Source organism: Spea bombifrons, chromosome 8 (assembly GCF_027358695.1).
Source record: "Spea bombifrons isolate aSpeBom1 chromosome 8, aSpeBom1.2.pri, whole genome shotgun sequence".
Classification (NCBI taxonomy): domain Eukaryota; kingdom Metazoa; phylum Chordata; class Amphibia; order Anura; family Pelobatidae; genus Spea; species Spea bombifrons.
This window is the reverse complement of record NC_071094.1, coordinates 42,704,814-42,717,456: the sequence shown is the minus strand read 5'-3', so window position 1 is coordinate 42,717,456 and position 12,643 is coordinate 42,704,814. Positions and strand designations below refer to the sequence as shown.

Here is a 12,643-nt window from a genome sequence, read left to right as displayed (position 1 = left end):
GGGACACTTGGAAGTAAAGTAGGTGTGCGAGGTCAGGGGGTCATCAATAGTCAAATAGTAACATTCCCCCCATTATCGGATTTTTGTGGTGGACGCGCGGTTCTGCTACATAAGACACAAGGACATTCGTGAAACGCAGGATCACTATGGGAGGGTTCTGTTTGGGGGGCATGGAAAGTGTGGTTCTCCTAATTATGTCGATATAAGAGACCAAAGTCTAGTATGGAAGCGATAGGGAAGAGAAAAGAGTGTGTGCGGGGGGGGGTCTTAGAAACTGCACGGGAGAGAAGTTACGGGTAAAATGTACAAAGCGTAGAGAAAAAAGAGGGGGCGGCTGGAGAGGATGGAAGTGAAGGCAGAAAGGAGAAGGAGGGCAGCATAAAAATGTCATAAAGGGAATTTAGACATAAGGAGGAGGGCAAAGACAAATGGGAATAGAAAGAATATTAGGAAGAGGAGGAGGAGAGGGAAACAGTTGGGGGAATAGAGAGAAAGAGAATCAGAGAGAAGAGGAGGAGAATCACAGGAGGAGGAAAGAGGGGGTGAGAGATCCAGAGAGGAGGAGAGAAGAGAGGGGGGAGATAGAGAGAGAGGCTGCAGCAGAAAGAATTGGTGCAGGATCACAGGAGAAGCAGTGAGGGGGGGAGACCGTGAGAGGGGGCGAGGAGAGACCCCCCATCCAGCCGTATTCATCTGAGGACCCCCCCAAATCTGCACAGCGCCCTCCCCTTGGAGATATGTCCAGCGAGAAAACAGGTGAGAGGGGGAGGAAGAGACATGGGGGGGTGACATGATGGAAGAAGAGTATATAGTGATACAGGGAAAGGGAGACGGGGGTGGGGGACAGAGGTAAGGAGAGATGAATGGAGGAAATTGGAGTAGGAGTGCGGAACATGAGCCTTCATGTATCGCTTATACAGAATCAAGTATCTATCTATCTATCTATCCATCAATCTATCCATCTGTCTGTCCGTCCGTCCGTCCGTCCGTGTGATTTCTCTGTCCCGCCGCTCTGTGCGTGTCTCCGTCCGTCATCCCCGCAGGAGAGTCTGACGGTCAGAGGAAGGGCTCTTAGAAAAACACACATAGAGGGGACAAAGGGAAATATTAATGGATGATACAGGTGAGGAGGGGGAGCAGGAACAGGGGACGACTGGGGTGTCAGGGGAATACTGATGGGAAAGAGACGTAACAGGAAAAGATGGGGGACACATCCGAGGAGTAGAGGACACTGATGGAGGGGAGGGGAGAGGTGTCATGGAATGATATGGGGGCAGTTGACGAATTGAGGAGACCTGTGGGAAGGGTAATGGCAAAGGACAGGGGCATGTCCTAGAAATAGAGGAGACTGTGGTGAGGGAGAGAGGTAACGGATAGAATGGGGGCCGGTGGAGGAACTGAAGAGACAGGTGGGGAGAGAAGATGGAAATTGTTGTGAAGGGAAGGGAGAAGAGAAGCAAAGGAGTGAGTGAGACAGGCGAGCAGGGAGTGGAGTTACTGGATTAAAAAGGGGGAATTACCATAGGGATACGAAAACGTCTGAAGAGCAAGTGGGGTAATTGTAATAGGTAGTGGAGGAAAGAGGAGAGGGTAAAGTAATGGTAGAGAAAAGAGTGAGGGGGGAATGGAGGAATCTGTAGAGGAGGATGTGAAATAATAGGAGTATAACAAGTGGAGGAATGGAGAAAACTGCAAAGGAGGGGTAAAGAAATAAGAGTACGGTATATATAGTGAATGGAGGAAAGTGGAGAGGTGAGGTGAAGTAATGAGAGTATTTAATGTGAAGGAGGAATGGAGGAAAGTGGAGAGGTGAGGTGAAGTAATGAGAGTATTTAATGTGAAGGAGGAATGTAGGAAAGTGGAGAGGTGAGGTGAAGTAATGAGAGTATTTAATGTGAAGGAGGAATGGAGGAAAGTGGAGAGGTGAGGTGAAGTAATGAGAGTATTTAATGTGAAGGAGGAATGGAGGAAAGTGGAGAGGTGAGGTGAAGTAATGAGAGTATTTACTATTTAATGTGAAGGAGGAATGGAGGAAAGTGGAGAGGTGAGGTGAAGTAATGAGAGTGTTTAATGTGAAGGAAGAATGGAAGAAACTGGAGAGTAAGGGGTAACATAGTAGGAACATACAAAGTGAAGGAGGAATGAAGAAAACTGTAAAGGAGGGGTGAAGTAGTATATTATTATTATTATTATCTTTTATTTCTATAGCGCCAACAGTTTACGCAGCGCTTAATACAATACATATATTCAAGGGGTCTGACAAGACGAGAATTGACAGACTAAGACAAACCGATACATTAGGTGGAGAGGCTCGGCTCGCAAGCTTACAATCTAGAGGAAGAGAGTATATAAGGTGAAGGAGGAATGGAGGAAACTGGAGAGGAGGGAATTGTAACATATAAAATATTGGAGGGATTGGAGAAACCAACAAAGAGTGAGTGAGGGAACTAATAGAGTGAGTGAGGGAACTAATAGAGTGAGTGAGGGAACTAATAGAGTGAGTGAGGGAGCTAATGTAATGAGTGCCGGAGGATGAAAGTGGAATTACCAAAGAATGGATGGAGGGCAGTATGCTTTAAATTAAGTAAATTTACAGAAAAGATGGGGGCAAAAAATTAAATGAGGCCTTTGAAAGAAAGCTAACTGTAGAGGATGGGGGTAGAATTTGGTAGAATTGGGGTAAGGGGGAGAAAATTGACAGGAGAACCAACCGAGAAATGGACACGGGCCACAAGGGGAGGGCAGGTAACAGAATAGGGTCAGTGGGGGGAGAGAGGGGAATATGGAGAATGGGGGTGTATACGTGAGGTCATTTCTTCTTCTACGTGTTCGTGATTTCACTATAAATCCTGTAAGAGATACATATATGTACGGCATGTATGCTCACAACTACAGGCTGTGTATCTTTGCTTGCCATGTATGCACTGTGTGTGCTCATGTGCACGTGTGTGTGCTTGTGCACGTGTGTGTGCTTGTGCGTGTGCATGTGTATGCTCGTGTGTGTGCTCGTGTGCTCATATGTGTGCTCGTGTGTGTGCGTGTTTGTGTGCACATGTGTGTGCTCGTTTGCACGTATGTGTGCACGTGCTAGAGTCCCTATAAATATCCCTGTGTGGTTGCCCTGTCACTTCTGTTGTTTTCTGACCTGTTTTTGCCCCAGGGGGTCACGTTGAGCAGCTCTGTCTGTGACAATGTCCTCTCCCTCCTTTCCCTCGCTCCCTCCTCCCACCTCCCACTTTCCTTTCTCCTCTCTTCTCTCCTCTTTTTCCTTCCTCTTTCAATCTGTTTTCTCTCTCCAGGTCCTCCTGACGCCGGACCCCACAACTCCCCTCCACCTTATAACCAGCCCGGTGGTGACGGCCCTTGTAATGGAGTTATCCCAGGCTATAATGACCCCCCACCCCAACCATCCAGTGCCACCCTCCCTCGCCAGGACCCCCAGGGATACCTACAGGAGACTCAGTTTAACGGCCCTCCCCCTACTTCTCAGGGGTATGTGGTACAGACTCACCCCTCTGGAGGAACGTTACCCGTTGGGGGGTATGTTCCCCAAGGATCGGGGTACCCAATGCACCTGCAGCCGTGCACCGCCTATGTACCCGTCTATCCTGTAGGCACAGTGAGTATCAACAAGGGAACAGAATGAGGTGGGAGGGTGGAGAAGCTGATAGGGTACCTGGAACAGTCATCCAGCAGAGGTGGTAGCCACAAACGAAGCTAAAGGTTTCAGTTAAAACGCATACTTTTTATGATTTTTGGGGCAATAATGATTTGGGGCGAGTGTTTTAACCACTAACATAAAAATAAATGAAAATTGCTAAGCGGCTGCAGAAGGGCGGCTTGGACTTCATTCCCTTATCCGATTCCTCTATTGTTTTTCTAGCAATATCAGGGGGGATCTGTACCACCCCAGCCGGGAGTCCCCCCTCCGCAGATCCCCCCCGGGCTGGCGCTCTTGGAGCCACGACGTCCCCCCCATGACTACCTGCCCATTGCTGTCCTCACCACTATCTGCTGCTTCTGGCCCACCGGAGTCATTGCTATAATAAAGGCCGTTCAGGTGAGTGTTCTGCCCCGGAGGGGGCAGATATATACCCGCCTTCTGTCTGTGTTACCCTGCAGGGAGGGGGCAGATTTATACCCCCTTCTGTCTGTGTTACCCCAGGGAGAGGGGCAGATTTATACCCCCGTTCTGTCTGTGTTACCCCAGGGAGAGGGGCAGATTTATACCCCCTTCTGTCTGTGTTACCCCAGGGAGAGGGGCAGACTCACATTTCCGTTGCCCTTGCAGGTGAGGACAGCCTTGGCTCGCGGTGACCTGATGTCCGCAGAGATCGCTTCTCGGGAAGCCCGGAACTTCTCCTTCATCAGCCTGGCAGTGGGCATCGCCGCCATGGTCCTCTGCACCATCCTCACCGTGGTCATCATCATCGCAGCTCAGCACCATGAGAACGAGTGGGGGCCGTGAAGTACCCCACAGGGGCAGAAGGAGTGCAAATATAATTTCCAGAACCTCTATGTGCCCCCCGAGACTTTCCTGTGTGTCTCTCACCGTCCATTTCTTCGTCTGATTTCTGTTTCATCTCGGTTTATTTTCACCCCACTCTCTTATTTTTTCTCCTCTCCATTCTTCATTCTTCATCGTCGTATTCCTTTTCTTCTACCCCCCCCCCCTATCTGTTTCTTCTCCTTAACGGACCTTTTTGTGTATCTTAAATGTATCTTTTATACTACTTGTTTCCGTATATCTTCATATCTCATCTTCTTCTTTACAATCCCACCTCTCCTGCTTCCTCATTGGACACTTCCCCCCTTCTACCCATTAATCCCCCCCTTGCTATAACAATAATACAGATGCCATCTAAGGGTATTAACGGGATAATACATGGGTATTGGAGTATTACGGGGGTCTGTGAGAGTATGACGCAGATATCTATAAACTCTGCGTTACATGGGGAGAGTGCAAAGAAAATAAAGGGGCCAAGATGAGTTCTGAGAAGGGACAGTCTTAGAAGAATAAATAGCTGGACTGTGAGATTGCTAAACCCAGAGAGAAAGGGGGAGAATTTTTGGGGAGAATTTGAGGAAAAATGAGAAAAGTCCAGCAACGGTGAGAAAAAAATCTCTCTAAATCCACGGGACTCCATAGAGTGTCATCATCATGATGTGAGATATTTCCATATGGTAATGTCCAATACGATGACATCATATTTAGAGACCCCCCTCACCCCAAAAAAAACAGGAAAATGAGAAAGAACTAAAGAGAGAGAAGAGACAATCGTTTCTCATCGGCGAGGTGCAGGAGTTGTTCAGGGGAGATACGTCGGCCGAGGATTGTCCAAGAAGCCATGAGGAGCCTCTTCTGGAGGAGCTTGGGCGATGTTCTAGATGGACAGGCTTTGTCTTAGAGACAGCCATATCTAGAGCAAGGCAGGATAATAAAGGGAAGGGAGATGGAAGAGTCTCATAAGAGAGAGAGAACAGACTCAGAGAGGGGTTAGACTGTCGAAGTGCCAGCAAAAGAGACAATTAGTGTGCAAGAACCGAGCGAGATAGTGATACGTGAGCGTGAAGGTTTGTTATAAAGAAAGCTGCTATTTTGGATCTCAGTGTTATGAGTTGGGGTGGGAGGGGGTTCTTATCTCTGTAATATACGAATATCTATTGTTCTGAGTAATATTCTCCTTATAAATGAATTATTTATTGGTTAGAGGGATGCATTGTGGGTATTTATTCATTAGCGTTTGGAATGATAATTTAGCTGCATTATCTATAATAAAATGAATCTATTGAAAATATACGTCGTCACTTATGTTTTCCAAATCGAGACGCCAAACAACCAAATTGGCAAGAATGTCGGCGTATTTCCATACAGCGGCTAAAAAGGGCATCGCCTAATCCGGTGTATCCCTAAATATTCCCAATGACAGCGTAATAATGTTTAACAGGGTCTGGTTTTGGGGTGGGAGGTAGAAGAAGATATATATATTTTATTGCTATAATACATAAAGAATAATATAATATATTTTATGAAGAATAATATATTTTATTCATATATATTTTATTAGGAATAAGATTTTTTATTGCTATAATACATTTTATTAAGAATAATATTTTATTGATATCATATATATTATATTTTATTAAGAATTATATTTTACTGATAATATATTTTATTAATAATATATTTTATTGATATAATATATATTTTTTACAATAATATATTTTATTAAGAATAATATATTTTATTGATATAATATATTTTATTAAGAATAATATATTTTATTGATATAATACATTTTATTAGGAATAATATACTTTATTTCAATCACTAAACCCATTTCGAATGTAGGAAGTAGGGCAGTAGAACCCTGCGATAACCTCATACCCAGCAAACATTCTGAGCTCCGAGAAAAGAGGGGCATCAGGGGAAGAAAGAAGGATTTTGGTCCCAAGGAGGGACTGATCCTTAAAATAGGGCACTTGGGAGGTACATAGTTAAAATGAATCTTGTACCAATAATGTTATATTGCAGTCTTTTACTCCTTTTTTTTTTTTATAAATTTGGGCCGTAAAATAAGTATTTTTTTTTTATTATCGGGCAATGTATTTTTTGGTGGGTAAAATGTCTTATTCCTCCCTCCCACACGTGAAGCCGCGGGGACGGTCTCCTAGGTTACGACACAGAGCAAATTGTACAGCCCTTTGTAAATCCCTCCACAATGGCCAGGAACGCGACAGGATTTCACCTCCGCCAAGTCTATTTAACTCTCGATAAGGCAGCTAATTACGCTCTATAGCCAGATGGAGCGATCCGCCACCCCTCCCAATTTGGATCATTCTTATGGAATCCATGGCAACGGTCTGACCAGCTCCTATTGGTCGACTTTCTGCTCTGCAGCACTTATAAGCAGCACGCGCCACCATCTGATTGTGACCGGTACACGGCTGCTCGTGGCCCCCGGACGGCCCTTTAAAGCAGGCCACGCGCCACCACTTCACGCATTCACTTATACTTACACAGAAACCGCATTTTATTAAAAGCCCAGTGTACGGCGCTTCTTCTTGTGAAAAGTATAGGGGGCCGTTCTCCAAGGTGCCCAAAGTAAGGCCCACCGTCTTTATCTTCTGGAGCTGCACTTCCCCCTCAATGGGGATCTCCGGTCCCTTCCATCGCCGAGGCCGGAGGGGTGGTCGGATCCACTTGGGCCCCCTCCGTGAGCGAGGGCAATCGCCAAAGCCTTCACGGGAAAGCGATGGCCAAGAACGCCAGAACTTGGCTATAAAATAAGAAGTGTAACGGAGAGTCCCGGGGGCGATCAGCATGTCTGGGACACCCGGAGACTCTGGGTCATGCGCTGCTTCTCCAGTTAGACACCCAAATCCTCCGGGTCGCGGGGTCCGAACATGCCCCACTCCCATCCGTTTCCCCCTAAAATGGGGGGGCTCAGCTGTTTCCATGGAAACTAAGGACATTTCTGGCTGTAACATAATTGCAAAAGGGTTTCTAACCATCAATTAGCCTTTTAAACTTAAACTTGGATCAGCGAACACAACGTGCCACTTGAACCCAGGAGTGATGGGAGTGATAAAGGGCCATTGGAACACAGGAGTGATGGGAGTGATAAAGGGCCACTTGAACCCAGGAGTGATGGGAGTGATAAAGGGCCATTGGAACACAGGAGTGATGGGAGTGATAAAGGGCCATTGGAGCACAGGAGTGATAAAGGGCCATTGGAACACAGGAGTGATGGGAGTGATAAAGGGCCATTGGAACACAGGAGTGATGGGAGCGATAAACGGCTTCATGTTTTGTGTCACATATTTCTCATTTTTAATGTGAAAAGTTAACATTTCTGCCCTGGGAGTGGCCAAACTGTCATTTTTATCACCTCCGCGGGACTCAAAGGGGTTAAACGGAGCCCACCAATTACATTTTCAAAACCGGCGGTGGTTAAAGTTGCTGTTCCACTTGAACCAACCGTTATTTGCATTCGCTACCGTGTCGAGCAGATAAACCTCAGTAGGAAATGTGAAGAAGGCTCCCTTCCTACGGCAACAACCTATCAGTGGCTGCGTCTGTGTCATGTGATTAAGGGTTCCCGGTGACAATTATAAACAAGACATTTCTGGGAAGGGTTTAGGCCGCCAGCGGCACCGGGGTTAAATTCAACAAAGTATCATTACAATGGGTAACATTTAAACCCTTCGCATCTCCCGTCTAGTCGCCCGTTTCTCATGCTGTTAAGAATTTAACCTTAATCTCGTTTTCAGGAGCCGTATGTCCATCCCGCGCATGTTTAATACCCTCACCTGTGTTACCCTATACCACTTATGCTGGGAGGCTGTTCCACTTATCTACCACCCTCAGTTAAGTAAAACAGCCTCTTGTTTGAACATCTCTCCCCCTTCGAAACAAATTTCCCTCTGGAACGTATAGATATCACCGCCGTAGCATCTTACCGTCACGGTTCTGCGTTCGAGAGCCGGGTGCCGTCGTAACCCTTGCAGGGACGCCTCCATCTCGCCCCCCCCCCGGGATGTTTCTCACAGCTCTGTGCTGCATTTAGGGTGCCCCTCAGCGACCGTACATACCGCGCCACTGCCGAGCGTGCGATATGCACATAGAGAAGGCACTGGCTCGACTACAGAGTTTTTACGTTGCGTGACCCGACCCTAAACCAGAAATCTTTCACCGAACCAATCAAATGCAGCGGCACACCTGTCCTGGGACCATCGCTGCACCGTTACAGGGTGTGAGATCGGGGTAAAAACCTCCAGAACGAGATAATTATAATTATTTAAATAGGATGCACCGATTTCACATTTTATTTCTTCTTCTAGATATTTATTTTCTTAAGATAGAGGGATTTGGTTAAACCGAAAAAAAAACAAAAAACAACCATTTTACTTAACCGAGACCACGACCCAGCGTATAGCTGAAATCCAGAATTCTCCCTCCCGCCTCCACAACCAATGAACTTCCAACCTGTAAGAATTAGCCTTAACGGGGGAGGAATAATCATTCATGTAATACATTTTTTTTTTTTTTTTTTTTTTTTATAAACACCCAAGAACCAGGACCCAACCAGGGATAACTAAGCAGCCCTGTCACTAAGGCCAGCGGCCACCCACAGCATCAGCACTGCTGCCGGGGTGGCAGGCAGGGTAAGTACGGGGCACTATCAGCCAGCAGCCCAGCGGGCACCAAGATGGCCAGTATGTGGAGTAAAGCACAGCCAGGTGTAACGTTTCAGACATTTATTAAAGACACAGCGGGCTCTTTTTCATCTCGCCTCCTCCCAACCTCTATCCAGAGGCTGCTGGGAGGAGGTTCATTCTCCCGCGGTGCTGCCTCCCGACACCCAGCGCCGCGTTACTGCGACCCGCATGGCTCGAGGGCTGAGGTAGGAGGCGGAGCTTCAGCAGGTTGAGCAGTCAGGGGAGTGGAAAGGTCAGAGGTCAGAGGCCGCGCCAGGGCATCTTTCTTATGACCTATAACAGAAGAAACATGAATGATTTGGAGAGAATGTTAAACCGGGAGGCAGCAGAGCGAGGGTTAACGGATAAATCACCTACCTTGACGAAGAACACAAGACGGCTTCACGGCCCCGCGGTCAGCCGCTCTCTTCTCGTCATCTTCCCCACGCCCCGCAGACGCAATCTTCCTGGCCACATAGCGGCAGGCTGGAGGAGAGGGCGATTAAATGAACGGATCATTAACCCCTTAATGACAAAGCCCCTACATGTACAGGCTCAAAATGCATTGTTTTCAATGGGTTTAGGGACCGCCCATTGTCCTTAAGGGGTTAAACGAGCGCAGAGAGGTCACCCGACGAGCAACGATTACGCAACGTCTTACGTAATCCCCACAAAATGACCCAAACAGTAACCGGTACAACCTGTCCCCCCTCCCACTCGGCTGGACACATGTATATAAACACAGAATCGGCCCATCTAGTCATCTGTTTTTCCTGCTCTAAAGACCCTAATCAGTCATTGGTCTCGTCTTAGATTCAAGAACCATGTCTATCCCATGCATGTTTAAATCCCCTCACTGTATTACCCCCTACTACTTCTGCTGGGAGGCTGTTCCACTTATCTACCACCCTCTCAGTAAAACAGCACCCACGATCCCTGTTTAATCAATGCTCCAGGGTGGATGTTACTTTAGCAGATCAACTACAAGTCCCATCATCCACTAGCAGATTCTTCTGCCTCTGATTGGATCCATAGGTTACATGTTTTTGATGCAGCATGAAAACGCCTCTTACCGCCGATTATCAATCACACCATCCTTCCTACGTCTTTCGTTACCGGTTTTCCTCCCCGGTACTGTTGTTCTGCGGTACTCTTTTCGTCTGCTTTCCTCCCCGGTATCGCTCCCGCACGTCACTAATCGCCGCTCCCAGGTTACACAAGCGGAGCCGGTATTTAAAGGGCTGCAGTACAGGTGGGCGGGGCTGCAGTGCAGGTGGGCGGGACCGCGGGGGATTCTGGGAGTCAATGCTCTCTCCATTGGAATTCACTTCCTGGTTTCTCCTTCCTGTCCTGGGGAGAGGTGAGCTATGATCCGACTCCCGGGCGCGATGGTTCCCGTCATCCTACACCCTTCCTTGGCATTACTTTATGCTTTTCTTATTTGACTCAGCATTTAAAGGCCCGGTTGGTTAAGGAAGTCATTAGCTCAGCACTCAGAGGGTTAAGCTGTTATGAAACATGCATTTAACCCTCTCTGGTATGTGCTGTGTCCTCTGAGCAGGGCTTTATCTGGGGATGGGGAAAGGGGCAAATGCATGGGGGGGGATTCCCTCCATACGACCACCGTGTAAATTTAAAGGGGCCGCTCGGCTATTGTATGCATTAAAGTGCGGAGAATGGCTGCGCTGTCCCTTTAACAATGCTTCGCGTTCACTGGGGACGTTATTATGTGAAATATACAACATCAGCATTAGCTTTTCATAAATAATCTAAAACCTCTACATTGGTACGATCCGTTTCCTGTTCCCGGACGGACCCGCCTGTGACTCGGAGCTGTCCGTGGTTCTGACCGCACACGCGTGTCCGTTTTCCTGGTTCTGCTCCGTGGTATCCCTAACCCTCATATTGGAAATTGTCATTTTTTATCTCCGCTCATTTCCCTTTTCATTACAGATTTTAGAGTTGGACTCGGATTTTCCGGATCGCTTCCGAGTAGCGATGGAGGCGCACGAGACCTCCGAACCGCCTCCGGGGAAGATCCCGTCCTGGAAGAGCCCCGACGGCAGCTTCACCAAGACCATCTTAGAGCCGGGCTCAGGAGTGGACAAGCCAAAGGAATGTGCCAAATGCACGATATGCATTGAAGCCGTATCGCTGCCTCCTGACCAGTCCTGTTACCCCAAAGGCTGCTGGTTCCAGGTTGAGCTTGGGGAGGGCGATACGAGTTTGGAGCATCTGGTGGACCGGTGTCTGGAGACCATGCTTCCTGGAGAGGTTTGCCAAGTGGACGGCGCTTTGGGCTTTGGCTTGATCTTGAAGATGGCGGGTTTTGAGAACGGGAAAGAGACCTGGGAGCTGGGGACCGAGGAGAAGATCCGGAGGGCGATGAGGGACCGAGAGAAGGGAGGAAAGGCTTACAGGGATGGGAACATCGAGGGGGCAGAGAGGAGGTACTCCAGAGGGCTCAGGCTTCTGGTCTGTACCCCCGGGGAGGCAGAAACGGAGAGGGTAGCGCTCCTCGCCAACATGGCTGCCTGTGACCTGAAGATGGGACGGCTCCGGGAAGCTGAGGAGAGATGCACGCTGGCTCTGGAGAAGGAGCCGGGACACCTCAAAGCGTTCTATCGGAGGGGGGTGGCCAGGGCCGGGATGGCGGACTGGAAGGGGGCAAAGGGAGACTTCGAGACGTTGCTGACTTTGGATCCGGGGAACAAGGAGGCGCGGAGGGAACTGCTGAGGGTGCGGGAGAGGGACAGGCAGGAGCAGGCGCAGATAAGGAAGGCTTTGGGGAAGATGTTCCTCTAAGCGGCCGGCCTGTACACGCTGGGTGCCGAGGATTACTGGATCATCCCGGGGCTGACGGCACTTTATTTATTGGTGTAATAATGTATATAGCGATACGCAATAAACCTCCACTTCTATTTATGTTTTATGTTTGTGTTACGTCAGGGTCTTCAACCTTCAACAGGGTCTTCAAGCCTGCCCCCCCGCCTGGTACCTGCCTGCTGCCATGTAGAAATGGGCAACAATTTGGGCCTGGATAGCTCTGGGCAACTGAGTATGGGGAATGACTGAAATTGGCCACGTGTTTGGACAGTTGGCAACTATGAAGCACACATCATCACAGAGGGATCTTGGGCACACAAAGGGACTGGCCAAACTAAACAGGGACGTTTGATTAGTATGATTCTAACCAACCAATAAAATACGTACATTGTAATGTAACATTAGCTGTGCGCTTGTACACCCAATAATATATTTCATTTACAGGGCAACTGTAAGATGATATATTATAGCAGCCCCGCTCCCCGGGGTAACGGGACAACCGGCTGTGATTCTTATACGCGACGTGCAAATCAGGTTGAATTTTCTAGAATATTTAGTGCCACTAAAACTACATTTCCCAGCATCCTCCCTCCTTCGTGTTGTAGGGCGTGGCGGC

General features: G+C 48.1%; 2 protein-coding genes and 1 long non-coding RNA gene across 3 annotated transcripts; 2 read left to right on the top strand and 1 right to left on the bottom strand.

The window, feature by feature from the left end:
- The first annotated feature begins 333 nt into the window (after positions 1 to 333).
- PRRT1 (proline rich transmembrane protein 1) lies at positions 334 to 4,627 on the top strand. Its single transcript, XM_053473418.1, has 4 exons — positions 334 to 756; positions 3,300 to 3,619; positions 3,884 to 4,060; positions 4,292 to 4,627. Exons 1-4 carry the CDS (start codon positions 738 to 740, stop codon positions 4,466 to 4,468), a joined length of 693 nt encoding a protein of 230 aa, XP_053329393.1. The 5' UTR covers positions 334 to 737; the 3' UTR covers positions 4,469 to 4,627.
- A 4,619-nt stretch (positions 4,628 to 9,246) lies between these two features.
- LOC128502774 (uncharacterized) lies at positions 9,247 to 10,434 on the bottom strand. The gene is made up of 3 exons (XR_008355163.1): positions 10,275 to 10,434; positions 9,580 to 9,687; positions 9,247 to 9,495 (listed from the first exon to the last, which is right to left on the bottom strand). It is a non-coding gene; the product is annotated as an uncharacterized LOC128502774 (long non-coding RNA).
- A 724-nt stretch (positions 10,435 to 11,158) lies between these two features.
- Positions 11,159 to 12,122, top strand: FKBPL (FKBP prolyl isomerase like). Its single transcript, XM_053473083.1, has one exon. The coding sequence runs from the start codon at positions 11,200 to 11,202 to the stop codon at positions 12,004 to 12,006; it is 807 nt and encodes a 268-aa protein (XP_053329058.1). The 5' UTR covers positions 11,159 to 11,199; the 3' UTR covers positions 12,007 to 12,122.
- The last annotated feature ends 521 nt before the right edge of the window (positions 12,123 to 12,643 follow it).

Excerpts from the sequence above, each read along its gene's own strand:
- PRRT1 (XM_053473418.1), top strand. Across the intron at positions 3,620-3,883 it reads CCGTCTATCCTGTAGGCACA|CAATATCAGGGGGGATCTGT; the intron begins GTGAGTATCAAC and ends TTGTTTTTCTAG. Across the intron at positions 4,061-4,291 it reads CTATAATAAAGGCCGTTCAG|GTGAGGACAGCCTTGGCTCG; the intron begins GTGAGTGTTCTG and ends TTGCCCTTGCAG.
- FKBPL (XM_053473083.1), top strand. The coding sequence starts at position 11,200 with ATGGAGGCGCACGAGACCTCCGAACCGCCTCCGGGGAAGATCCCGTCC.